The sequence below is a fragment of the Cajanus cajan genome, chromosome 2 (assembly GCF_000230855.2).
Source record: "Cajanus cajan strain Asha chromosome 2, NIPB_CcT2T_4, whole genome shotgun sequence".
In the NCBI taxonomy this organism is placed as follows: domain Eukaryota; kingdom Viridiplantae; phylum Streptophyta; class Magnoliopsida; order Fabales; family Fabaceae; genus Cajanus; species Cajanus cajan.
In genome coordinates, this window is record NC_138518.1 from 72,124,554 (window position 1) to 72,138,563 (window position 14,010).

Consider the following 14,010-nt stretch of genomic DNA (forward strand, 5'->3'; position numbering starts at 1 on the left):
GAATTTTATTATTATTATTATTATTATTATTATTATTATTATTATTATTATTATTATTATTATTATTATTATTATTATTATTATTATTATAAATAAATAAATAATGTTAAAGGATAATTATCACGTCCATAATTTCTTCTATGGAAACTATATAGGATGGTAGTTAATTTATTCACCTTTTAAGCTAAACCCTGCCTAGCCTGATATCTGTCATCATTTTTTCCCCCTTTTTTTATGAAAAGTACTGGTTAATAAATAAAAAATATTAAAAAAGTATATCTATGTATTTTTTAGTATAATTTTATTTTAGTTTTCAAAAAAAAGTGTATCATAAATTAAGGATGCCTCTTTTTTTTTCTCTTTATTTTTAATTTTTTAATTAATTTTCTATTTTTCAAATCATGACCTATTTTATTCTACTAAAATTTTAAAATCAAATCATGAATCTTCACCGCAAGCTTCTTTATAATATGTTATATCATTGATCCATTTTTTTAATATGTAGTGATCTTTAAAAATAACATATAGTCTCATTCTTTTTTAGCAATTATATATTTAATTTAATTATTTATATATTTTACACTTTTAAAATTTGAAACTTAGGATCATTAGTAATATTCAAATAACTATAAGGGTGTCATTCACTTTGCTCAAGACACCAAAATACTTAACACTATTATATTTTACTTCTTTAACAATATTTATCGACTTATATTTATTAAAATTACTATAAATCAAGTAATAAGTTATTTTACATTTTTTCTGAAAAATGTTACTATAAATAGCATAACATTTTCATCTCAATATTATTTTTTTATTGTTTTCTAAATTAAAATCTCTCGTCGAATAAAAAAATGTAACGTAAAAAATATATTTCTCCAATTTTTAATTATTTTTCAAAATTAAAATTTCACATTAAGTAAATGAATGACATACAAAAAATATATATAATCATATAGTAATACTTAAGATAAATAAATTTTGATATTTGACATTAATTTGGTAATAACTAATTAAGGATGTTTTCAACTTTTAAAAACTTGTAGGAGACTAAGAGTCATAAGGTATAAGTAATAATAATATCTATATTAAAATTAATTATTATGTTATAAGATTAACTAAAACTTAGAATTATTAAAATATTACAAAAATAATATTTTAGTAACATTTGAAAAATATTACCAAATCATGCAAAAGCCACCGAGGGAGAGGGAACAAAAGTTCTCTCATTCTTGTACTTGCACCTATAATGTTAAAAATTACCGTGATCCATTGGAAACTATAAAATTTTAAAAATATAGTAACAAAATCCTCAGGGCATGTTTACTTTTTTATTTTATTTTCTGTTTTCACTTTTTAATTATAAAATTTACACTTTGCATCTAGATTTAGGCAAGAAACAGAGACAATAAATAAAAGTTATTTTCAGTGTTTCCCTTACAAATCCTTAAAAATAGAAGACAGCTTACGACAAATTTGAAAGTAAACAAAAAAAAAAACAAGTAAAAAAAATTAAGGGTTCATAATTCAATTTGAAAAGCATATATCGACCTTTATTGCTTCAATATTATCCGTTGCTTTTCGGTACGTTATATACATATTAATTTTTCTTGACAAAATACATACTGTGCATAAAAGCTAATGTAGTTAGCTATTATGAATCAAATGACCACCCATTAAACTCTACTCAATAATTTACTGCAAAAGTCATGGCGTTACACCGCTATAACCCTGTAACCATTAAATTACATGTACAAACATGAAACTGGGGGTAAAACATAACGTCAATAAAGAACAGCGGTAGTTGCAAAATATTAGGAAAAAAAAATGCATATGCTCATGGAAGCACTTAATTTTAGATAATACTACTTTATTTTTCATGTATTTTTATTTTAAATGTGTATAAAATGCTTATTTTATTATTTACACTAATTTTTCTATAATATTTTTAAAAAAATGGAATAAAAAATAAAATAAAACTAATATTTTTGTAGTTAAAAATGAAAATCTCAAACCATATACCTTCTTAAATTTTTCTGCAAAAAAAAGAATTATGTCATTGCTTAATAATGTCAAATCCCCAAAAAAAATCCCCAAATCCCAATACTGTTAGTAAAACCTAACACAATTCCTTAATGTCAAGATACAATTTGATTGCTCCCAACGGAAAGTGGGCCTAGGCAATTTGAGTTTCACGTTCCACGTAAGCACGTCTTAAATGATTCACATTGTCAGCAGCTTTGCTTTAATCTTGATTGGTGCTCCCAACTATGGTGTCACACACCATGCAAAATTGGATCGAGTATGTATATCACAACAAATATTACTAGATAGCCTAAAAGAATTATCACACCATGTACAAGATTCTAAGATTTCCCTGTCCAGCAGAACAAAGAAAGCAGAAACCTAACATTACATCGTTTGATCGTATGGTTTGTCACTGGAATACAGTTTGGTTAGGGGAAGGACGGACAGACACTTCCCACAAAACCAAAACACCTTTCAATGTAGTATGCATTTATGCTGAAGGGCACAACTCTTTCCATTTCATCTTTAAAATAGATAATGAAAAGCAGCGAGAATATGTCAGTGGGGCCTTCACTCTGAAACGATGAACCTGACCCAACTTAGGGTAGGTGACACTATCACCATAAAGAACTCTCCAATTATTTCAAGATGATATGGGTTCATAAGGGTATGATAGCCATGGATGCTTCAGGGCCTCAGATGCAGAGGGCCTCTTCTTAGGGTTGACTTCAAGCAAGTGAGCAACAAAGTCAATGAAGCCTTGATCTCCCATTGGCAATCTATGCCTCAAGGATGTCTTTTTCGGAATCAAGTATTCTAACCTGTTGGTTTCCTGTAGAATAATAAACAATACATTTACTGACAATTATTCAAGTAAAAAATGTGGAGGCAACAGCAATTTTAATATAACATGGTAAGAACTAAAATATCAAGCAGCTAAAATGTATGAGCAATAACCAATAAGCCAATTTTGTGAATCTCTCCTAAGCTATGGATAAATGAAAATTCTCTGCACTGACTTGATGTTTCAAGCTGGTTCTAATAATAATAAAACTTCTAGTCCAGGCCAGACACTGAACATCTAATTTAACTTGCTAGTCCATTTAGAACACGAAATTTGAAATAAAATTCTTACCTGATTCCTTTCATAAAGCATGTGATTTTTGGTGAAGTACTTATACGTGTCCCGTCCTTTTGCAAGCATACTTTGATCAATTGGATCAATGATCCCAATCACCCGAGCAAGTAATGTTGCAGGTGAATCATTATGGAAGAGGACCTACAAAATGCTTAGTTTAGCGCCACTGAAGAAATAGAAAATTAAGCATGTATTAAACAAAGAAAAGAAAGCACTCTACGAAATACAGAAATTCTACAACCACTTTCAACCAAAAACTAACAATCCCACAATTGCAAAGAAAGTCGGTGACTTCAATACTGTAATTTGATGTACTATCATCTGACCCATTAATGGTGCAGAAACAAAAATCCCCATTCTAACTTTTATAGAAGAATGGAATACATGAATAATCAGTTTCACTATCATAGAAGATCATTGCTCAAATAAAACAAACATAACACAAAGCAATGCATCGCTCAGCCAAGGAGTATGGCATCACTTCATTTACAAGGATAATCCAAGTCTATTTAATCACGAAACTTCAGTATCTGACAGATACCATTATCAAGGAGAAAGAAATAGCCTTGCTTAAAATGAATTAAATTGAACTTAACATGTGGTTTACCTAAGGTTAGAAACATTTTTATACCTTTTACACGAAAAATTTTATGGCTTAAGAGATAAATTTCTGGTACTAAAAGTAAAAACTCAACTGTTTATCAAACTTTATGCCATTTTGAACTACATTAATAATCTTTGGTCCTTACATTTCCGGTACAAAGTTCTGCCAAGATACATCCAAGTGACCAGATATCAATCTTCTTGTCATATGGAAGTCCCAAAATAACCTCAGGAGCACGATAAGACCTTGACTGAACATAAGAGCACAGGTGATCTGTTTCGAAACAACTACTTCCAAGATCAATGACCTTCACCTCACATCTACTATAGCTTTTAACCAAAATATTCTCTGGTTTCAAGTCACAGTGTATTAGTCCAAGGCTATGTAAAAACTGAAGTGCTTCCAAACACTGAATGGTAATTGACTGCACACATCAATTCAGAAGAGTTTGCACTGAGAATAGATAAGATGAAAATTAAACACCATGAAGTAAATGGCACACCACAAACCTGCAATCTTGGCATTGTAAAGTACACTTCACCACCTGATTCCCTATTAAATTTATGAAACTCATACAAGTTTGCTTTCAGCAGTTCGCATACTATTAACAAATGTTCCTGCCATACAATGAAAAAAGAATCAAGAATGGTAAAGTCAGCAGACGAATATGGTGTAAAAGTATTAATCAATAAGGCCACTCATAAATTAGCAAAAGTAGATATACAAGATAAGATAGACTGTAAAGTTAGATGACCACAGTTCAAAAAGTAAATTCTTCAAAATTCCCGTCAGTTTTTTTCTTTTTGGGGGCTAGATTTCCATACTTTTTTTAATACACAAATAGTCCTATAAGGAAATAGAATATTTGACAAAGTTTAGTGCCAGTGTTGAAGGTTTATATCATATCCAGGAATACAATGCAAATTTCCAAAATCAGAAACATTAACTCATTACACAGCAGTTTCACAGTTAAAAAATTAACAAAACCAAGTGATATTTAATATATATAGAAAAATAATAACTATAAGCAGCAGTATACAACATCACCTAAATAAACTAGGTGACAACAATATAAATAAAAGTCCAAATAGAAACTACAAAAAAGAAGAAAATATACATAACATAAAATATAGGAAATAAGTATATGTGCCTAAAATGACAACTGATTAATTAGAAAGCAAATTGTAATAGTATTCACAGAATCAATGGCAAATCCACTTACTCGATAATAGAAATAATCATATAATCGAAGAATGTGAAACTTGTCTGCAGGATCATGCTTATTGACATACTTGAGAAGCTTGATCTCATCAAGACTTTGGTCAAAAAAGTCCTTGTTGTTCTTTATAATTTTAACACAAACATCCATGCCTGTATGTAGGTCATGAGCTTGTATAGCTTTGCTAAATGCAGCAGATCCCAGATACTCAGTAACATGATACCTTCCAGCTAGTACAGAATTTAAAACAACATGGAAATTCTTGTCCTCCTCAAAGCCAGTTCTGAGCAACAAAACTTATTTAAGAAAGACTATCAAGATTAAAAAAAGGGAGAACATAGAACAATCAAGAAATCATACTTTAACATAACAAAATATCATCAGTCATCACAGGCTCATTAAGATCCCTTTACACAAGGCAAAAATTAAATGATTAAAAAAAAAGTAATGCAATCATTAGCACATATATTTCACATGATGAAAAAGAACCCCATCATTTCAACAATATCTTTGAAAGAGGTTTCTTTATAGAGAAATGCATGTTAAATTTTCTCAAATACTTATTTCTTGAAAATATGAGTATTAAGTATTAAACCAGCTTTAGAAATTCACAACGATCAACTAGTCTACAGCACAAGATTACTCTCAATAATAACTAACAAATATCATTAGTTTAAATTAAGAAAAAAATATCTAAATCTGAATTGTTGTAGACAAACATATGAACATTGCAAATTCCATGGCAACTAAATGAAGACACACACTATGTTCACAACATTGTTATGAAAAATAATGCATTTTATTCATTATGAACTGTAAACATACATTATTCACTGAGTTCTGAATGCAGCCTTATGAAAGTAGTGGAGGTTATACAAATTGAAAGGGAAATAGTAGATCAGCTTCCATCCTGAGTTTTATCCAATTTTCAGTTGATAACAGGACCAAAAATTTCATGAAATGTTTATATTAATATGGCTTTTTAACCAAGTGCCCATAGGCTAAGAAAAATGACAGTTATGATATGCAACAACAGATTTCTAATTATTATATTATGAATTTGTAAGTATAGAGAAGAAAGAAAGTTAAACTAAATGAAACTATTTCCCATATAAAAACTCGAAACAAAATTGAAGGATACACAAAGTGCATATCGAAGTATAGTTTCAAAAAAAAAAAAACTTCTAAAATAATTTCAAGTCATTTGTAAATTGAAGCAATACAAGACCCGTAAGTACCATGATTAGGATTACATAGCACAGATCAGCATATAAATACACTGTCATGCGAATACGTTTCTATCACACTGTTACACACATATTAAAAACATACCTGTTTTTCCTGTGCACAATCTTTAGATTGAAGGTTTCAAATTCCTCTTCCTGTGCCTTTATCTGCCTTACTTGCTCTTGCACAGCAGCTACCTCTTCGTCCTCTAGTGATGCTCCTAGATCATCTTCCCTTGCAATTCCAGCTTTTTCGTCCTCTTCTATCTTCACATGCTCTCTTTCAGAATATCCATAATTTGAGAGTGTTGTCGGAGAAGAGTTTGTGGATCTTACTATGTTGGCATTATTGTCATCCCTATAACTTTTAACAGGTGACGAATCGCTGCTCTTTCGCCTCCATGAAGCAAGCATGTCATCAGTTCCCATAAATGCACTAAGACAGTCATCAGTTTCATCTGCATTGCCATTATTTGACCACAAGGACTTATTGGTGGCAGCCTGAATCATCTGGTCATCCTTCAAAGATAGGGGAAATGAGAAGTTTACATCAACATGGGTTTTCTTCTGCAACTGTGCATCATTATCACATCCTATGACATATTTATTTGACTCACTCTTGTCATTGTTCTTATCTTTGTTTGATTTGTTAGTAGATTTCTTATCCAAATCATGATGAGAGTGCCTGGAACTACCAAGCCCAGCATCACGATCACAGAAATATTCTAAATCTCCTTCACTACTGCCACCAACCAAACTTTCACGCACTTCACTACCAATATCTGCAGCATCACTGTTGATCCCTACCCCAATTGACCTAACTGAACCATGTTGATCATCATCCATACTGACGTCCTCTAGCCGTGATCTCACATTATCATTCAAAACCCTCCCATCTCCTAGCATGATGAGTTCATTTGTCTGAGGAACAAAGCCGCGCCAGACCGGTTCTGCACACATCAGGTTCAATTCTTCTTCATCCATCAATTGTCCATCATATTGAGCCATTAAATCATTATCATTAGTCCTTCCATACTCAGAAACTGTTAGACCAATAGGATCATCAGTAGCTGTGACTGGTTCAACATTATTTGCCTGAAGATATCGCTCACCAGAGAAATAAGAATCCTCCTCGGCAAAAGATTGATCATCATCCTCATCTTTGGCTGGACCTCTTTCCTGAGGATCTGGAACACTTCCATGCCCAGTCCCCTTTTCATTGTCACTAGGGTAATCAATTTCATGAGCCAAAAACCAAGCCTCATCCTCAATAGGTTGTCTCATGTACCCAACATCATCATCATCATCATATTCATCAGAGTCCCAATATTCATTTGGATAGTCAATAGATTCACTCAACCCATCACCAACTGTAGCAAACCCTGATACAAGATCAGATGTATCCTCTGCTATCCCTTGACTTACAGATAACCAACTGCCCCCTGTTGCCCTTCTAATACCTAAGCATATATGAACAAGCCAAAAATCGGTACATGCAATCAGATTAAAATATCATACATAGATGTATCACAAAAATAGGATCAGTTACTGAGAAGTAAATCATCAATAAATTGTAGTTAGGTGTACCCAGAAAGTTGAGCAGATTTAGGGTCAATTCTGTAGATTCTAGATGGAGTACTCAACTCATAGCACAATGGTTATGGTACCATTTCCCTGTTTATTTTATTTTCATGATGGCAGAGGTAGAGCTAACATTGCTTTTTCAGATTATGCACAATTCTTTTTGTATAACTTTTCTTCTCTTCATTGAAAATTAGCAGAGGAAAAGAACAAAGAACCAATCTTTGCTCATTTCTTGCATCTCTATTGAGAAACTATAAGAAAATAAAAAGATATCCATAGAAACCAAAAAGAAAGTGAAATCCTGCATCAAGTCCAGAAAAAAGAATCGTTTATTTATTTCAAATTAATACCTTATTTTTCTTCACAATCATAACACTGTAAATATTCAAAAATTTGTATCTAACTTTCGAATTTTTGGCAAACCTTCTTCGAGAAATTTATCAATTAATTTCAATCTCCTTCTACAGATAACCCAAGTCCCAAAGAGAAAATTCCAAATTAAATTCCTAATCTTATTATGTACAGATCAGTACTCTGGTGGTTCAACTGGCTATTTAGAACAATTTAATATGTCAAATTGTCCAACTAGAAACATATAACCCAAAAAGAGAAACCGGAGCAACAACGAAAATCCAACATAGTTGTGTTGAATAAATAAAAGCAATTAAAACTAACTCCCCAGAATGATACAGCCCAGAAATTTTAAAACAACAAGTGCCACTAGGGAATTTGGTTAAGAAAATAACGGCAGAAAGTATTAAATGGAAAGTAAAAAAATGTAATACATTAGAACTAATAAAAACATATTTCTTACTTTCATTTCAATTAATTTAAGAAAATTAATAGAAGATGATAAATGCTCCTTAACCAGTACTCCTGGGGCATTACCAATTTACCATTCATAATCCAAACCCAAACCACACAATTTCATACATTTTGGCTAGTCAGTGGTTCATATCACGTGATAAATCACACGAGTTTGAATATTGTGATACATGCAATGCAATTCCAAAAAACCAAAACAAAACACATTATTCAATGATTCATTACTTTCTATTATTTTACTTTTTTTGCCATTTCTTATCAAAGAAATTGAAAGTCGGATAAACACAAATTGTTAAATGAAAAGGCACTAAAGGGGCATTGTTTTCTTATTCAGATTCCAGATACTCTTGGTCTTCTATTTTCATTCTTCCAACTGTTACTCATTCTATCCACTATATTTTGTTGTTCCAATGCTCCATTTTTAGTCTTCTCAAACAGAGGTTTCACTCACAATTATGACTTGTGATTTTGTTTCATGATAATTATAGTAATTTTCAAGTTTAAAATTATTACATTCAGCACTATACAGTACATCATTAATATTTTATTGGGTTTCTTACTCTTTCAATCTGATATGATTTATGATTCACAATTCAAAAATTAGCTTTAACTTCAAGATTTAAATTGCAATTTGATATCGTCAGCAAGACCCAATATGTAAATAGGCTGGGTTGGCAAAAATAGGATAAAAAGGGTACATGGGAGAAGACTATATTTACTAGGATAGAAAAAGGAACAGAAAACAAAAGTATATTTCCAAAATGGCTAAATGTACTTCATGGAACACTACTCAGAATTGTGTAGAAACTATTAAAAAAAATCACTAACAAACCCCTTAAATGGCTTTAATTGATTACTTTTGACTGACATTTCAACTATCTATAATTACTTGGACCCCTAATTATGCAGAATTGTATTTTCTAGGCTTAGTTAACTTATAGAACAGTCTATTCTTGACTAGCCAAAAATCTCACTTAAATAACACAGATATAAGATTCAAATACTGAAACCCTTAATTAAGCATACAAAATAAGCTATTAACATGACCAACCAACAAAATTAGCTACTATTGAGCCCAAAAGGGAAACCAATAATTGCATGGCAGAAAATATTTGTGATCAATGATCATATGAAAAAAATTTATCCTTGTAAATACTAAATATAAGCTAACCTGAAGGGTTAATTTCTTGTCCAATAGGTACATCCAGATATGAACCAATAAGCAATGTGCTGTCAGCACCGGGGAGTTTTGAATTTGGTCCATCTCGCTCAAACTTCTCCTCCCAATTAACAACCAAGGGCTTATCATCTGACTTGAGTTTAACCGGAGGAAGCCTGGGAAACTCTTCCTTCTGATTTTCAGGTGGAAGAGGAAAAGTTAAGCTGCCAATCATCTTCTGTTCAGAACTGCCTTGTGTCTTGACCAAGTAAATAGCCCTCCCCAATTCATCCACCTGCTCTTTTAATGATGTCCTAGTATCACAAACTTCAACCCTTTTTTTCTCCTCTTTTTTGTCAGAATAAGTGGTACCATCAAAGCTTGTAGACACATCCTCTTTTGAGAAGGGGAAGACAGTCTTGACAGAACAATCTTTGCACGAGTCTGAAGACGAATTCACATTCTCATCTGTCCTTGACCAGGGGTTATCTGCAAAGTTCCTTTTAAGAGATGAACTACTGAATTTAAGCTGCCGATCAATTTCCATAGGCTCTTTGTTTTGCGCAAGGCCATACTTAAGATCCACAGAAGCTTTACTACTACTTCCAGGCCACAAGGATTTTTTTTCAGCAAACACAGCATTTTCCTCCCCAGACTTTGAATTGGTATAGGCTGCAACTACATCAACAGCTTCATTAGTTTGACATTTTGATTGTTGAGGTATAGTGGCCTTCGAACTCAGAGTATTATTAGCCCTACTACCAAAATTGTTTTGGTACGGATCGACAAGACCATTGCTGGGGTTGAACTTCCATGAATATAAATCAAGCATACCATCCTCTGAAGTCTTAGAGAAAATGAAGTTCTTGTCACTTGTCCCGACCACTTCATCCAATTTATTCCGTTCCACGATAGGGGGAGCAGTAGTTTTCCATTTGCTTTCAGCGGCATTTGGACCATTACCACACTCTATTTCCTTCACAATCAGTTCTTTAGAAACATCAAGAGTGTCGTTAGATTCCACCCCTTGAATCCCTAGCACAGGCTTCCCCTTATTATTTTGAGAGGCGTCTCGTGAGGCCTTTTCATCCAAGGTAAGCTTCTGAAGGAAGCCATTTAAGTCAGGGCGATTATTGATCTCACTGCGCAAAGCTGCCTCAGCTCTGGTGAATCGGTTCCTCCGAAGAAAGTCCAAAATCACATCAACTGAGTTTGTGTTTGTGTCCGCCATAGTGAAGCCTAGGAGCCTAAACTCAAACAAGAAAGAAAGAATAACAGGCTTGAGACTAGAAAGTCGAAAAACAACATCTAGCATTCCAAATAAAGACTACGGACACGATTCTTCTTATAAAAAGATGATACTTTAAAAATGACGAGGCAAAGACAATGTTAGGTGGGGCTTACCTCGTATCAGGCAGAAGCAGAAGCAAATGGCGCCATTTTTGCGGGCACTAAGTAACAGTACCTGATTAAAGAAAATAAAAGTTAAAAAATGCTCCAACAAAACTTGTGAATAGAATGTTTTTCCCTCTGAAAGATGAGGAAACCTAGGTTTGAAAATCCAATTGATCCAGCAGAGCACTTAAACCCCAATGGGCAATGTAGATAAAATTGGAATACGGAAGGGTTTTCCTTTGCGAAACCCAGTCAATCAAGATCTGGAAGGATGGATTTTATCCTTTCTGGTTTAGAAGGGGCTCGAATCGTAGAAATCAAAATTAAGTTTACATAATAATAATAACAATAATAATAATAATAATAATAATAATAATAGAGGGAGAAGGAAGAGAAGAAGAGGACCTGTGTGCTGTGAAAGACAGTGAATTTATAAGAGAGGGGTTGGTTTCTGCCTCTGCTCAAGCCTCAGGGGCTCCGATGCTCTGCTCTGCTCTACTCTACTCTGGTGGACCAAACCAAAGCTTCCTTCGCGAATATATTCTCCTCTTTCTTTCATTATTATTTTAATTAATTAATTAATTAACGTAACAACACCTTAGTCCTTAAATATTTCCTCTTTTCAACCCAAACCCACATTTCTATTTTTTATCTCGCCCCTACTACCTTTCTTTCTCAATAAATAATCCATTTCAAAATTATGTATTATAGTCCGTAACATTTATGATTTTGAGTCCAGTTGAATAATAGCTCAAACTAATTTTACATAATTTAATAGACATTTTAATTTATAACCGAAGTTAATTATAAAGTGTATTTTAATTATATTTAATGATTTAAAATTAGTTTTAACAAATTTAAAACAAATAAATATAAATACTCTGTCTATGACAATGATGGAAACATAGCTCCACTCAGTCAACACTTTCCTTTGTAAAAATAAGTGTTCTTGATTCTATAAACATTCTATAAAAGAAAATATCATATTATTTCTTTTCACTATATTCATTTAATTTTTCATTTTATATTCGCTACGGTTTGATGGTTTATTGAATATTTATTATTTTTTTACGATCTATTGAATATTCATTAAAGTTTATTTAGTTAAGCATGTGTAATTTTTTTATTTACAACAAAATAATTCTATTGAAGTTAAAATTTAAGTCATATATATTTATATACTATTTCTATTTTATTTTATTTTTTTCTATTAAGTCAATCTTCAAAAACGTGTATTTATATGTGCAAATTTTATTCTGTTTAATTAATTTAAAAATTCATTACAAAATTTTAAATTTTAAATTTTATTATTGTCATTATAATTTTTATTAAGAAAATTTAAAAATTCACATTAATTTCGTCAACTTTTGCATTATTAAAATTTACATAATACTTGCTGTCAATTATTTTACATAATACTTCAACCATTTAAAAACAACACGCACACGCGTAATGACGTAAACATACCCGCTCCAAATTCGATGAAAATTTATCCTCGAAACTTATTTTATTTTTTAAATATACAATAATTTTGTGTCACTGTGTAATTTTGATTTTTATAAATCAATTGTATGATATATGTGATTAAGGGTCATTAATAATTAAGTTAAGTTATTGTTAAAGTAATTTTTATTCACCAAATTTAAAAAATGGTATATAAAGTTTTTAGCAAGATTTAAATTTTATAAATTTATATTTTAAAAAATTATAGAAAAGTTAGAGAGACTCTAAAATTCAAAAGAGATTCTTCTCCTTCCAACTCCAGAAAATCTTTCTAAATTATTCCTTCAACTAGACGATAGGTCATTAGATTTGAAGTTTGGAGGTCGAGAATCTAAGGTCGTGAGTGTACAAGGCTTACGTGTTCTTCTTCCTTGTCTTTTCTCATTTTTTGAGTGATTCAAGGTAAGGAGAGTTTGTTGATTGAAAATTGTTGATATATAATTGTTGTTTGCTCTTATAATCATTATTTGTAGTACAAATTGTTTGGATTTGTGAGATGATGATGTTATCTTGAGTTTTGGTTCCTTAAGAGTGTTTCGGATAGAATTGATGATCATGGAATTAAGATGAATGCATGTGATATTTTGTGTTGGAATTGTGTTATACATGTTGTGTGTGTGTTGAATATTGCATTGCATGTTTGGTTGGTCTGGATTTCTCGTAAGGTTAAGCCAAATGAAGATTGTGTCAAGTGCAAAATTTTCCATCAATCAAGCATGCTTTCATGGCATCAGATGTAACTCAAGTTAGAGACTCTCTACTCTAATCACGTCGGGTGCGAGATTGATAGCATCGGGCATGGATGAGTGAAGAGTTTTCTAATTTAGTCATGTTAAGCGTGGAATGATAGGCATCGAGCGTAATTACTTAAAGAACTCTCTAATTTGTGACGTTAAACCTTAAGATGAGTGGCGCCAAGAGTGATCAAGACAAAAGTTCTCTATCTGGATGACACCGAACACAAGTTTGATGGTGTTAAGTGTGTGTCATGTAAAGGCTCTCTATATGAATGAGGTTGGGCATAAGTTCATCTACACCAAACATGATTGTCTTAGAGACTCTCTACCTCATCCATGTCAAACTCAGGTGGATTGGCACTAGGCATAGTTTGCTAAATAAAAACTAGTTGATATTTGATTAAGTGTTGAGAAGGAATGTAATATGTCTATTACTCACATGGTTTGTGTTGTGGCCTGATTATAATTCATTATGCATTGATATATGATGATTTATAATGATATTTAAAGTTATTTTAGTTGTGAGTTGCTTATGATTGGAAGTTGTTTTGAGTTGTTAAATTGTATGTTGATAGTTGCTTGAAGTTGATTA

The 14,010-nt window shown here is 31.8% G+C and overlaps 1 protein-coding gene across 1 annotated transcript; it reads right to left on the reverse strand.

The window, feature by feature from the left end:
- Positions 1 to 2,001: 2,001 nt before the first annotated feature.
- On the reverse strand, positions 2,002 to 11,739 carry LOC109799384 (uncharacterized). Its single transcript, XM_020359925.3, has 9 exons — positions 11,584 to 11,739; positions 11,188 to 11,248; positions 9,796 to 11,030; positions 6,322 to 7,675; positions 4,993 to 5,272; positions 4,280 to 4,387; positions 3,916 to 4,194; positions 3,164 to 3,307; positions 2,002 to 2,860 (listed from the first exon to the last, which is right to left on the reverse strand). The coding sequence occupies exons 3-9, from the start codon at positions 11,012 to 11,014 to the stop codon at positions 2,672 to 2,674; spliced, it is 3,573 nt and encodes a 1,190-aa protein (XP_020215514.1). The 5' UTR covers positions 11,015 to 11,030; positions 11,188 to 11,248; positions 11,584 to 11,739; the 3' UTR covers positions 2,002 to 2,671.
- Between the last annotated feature and the right edge of the window lie 2,271 nt (positions 11,740 to 14,010).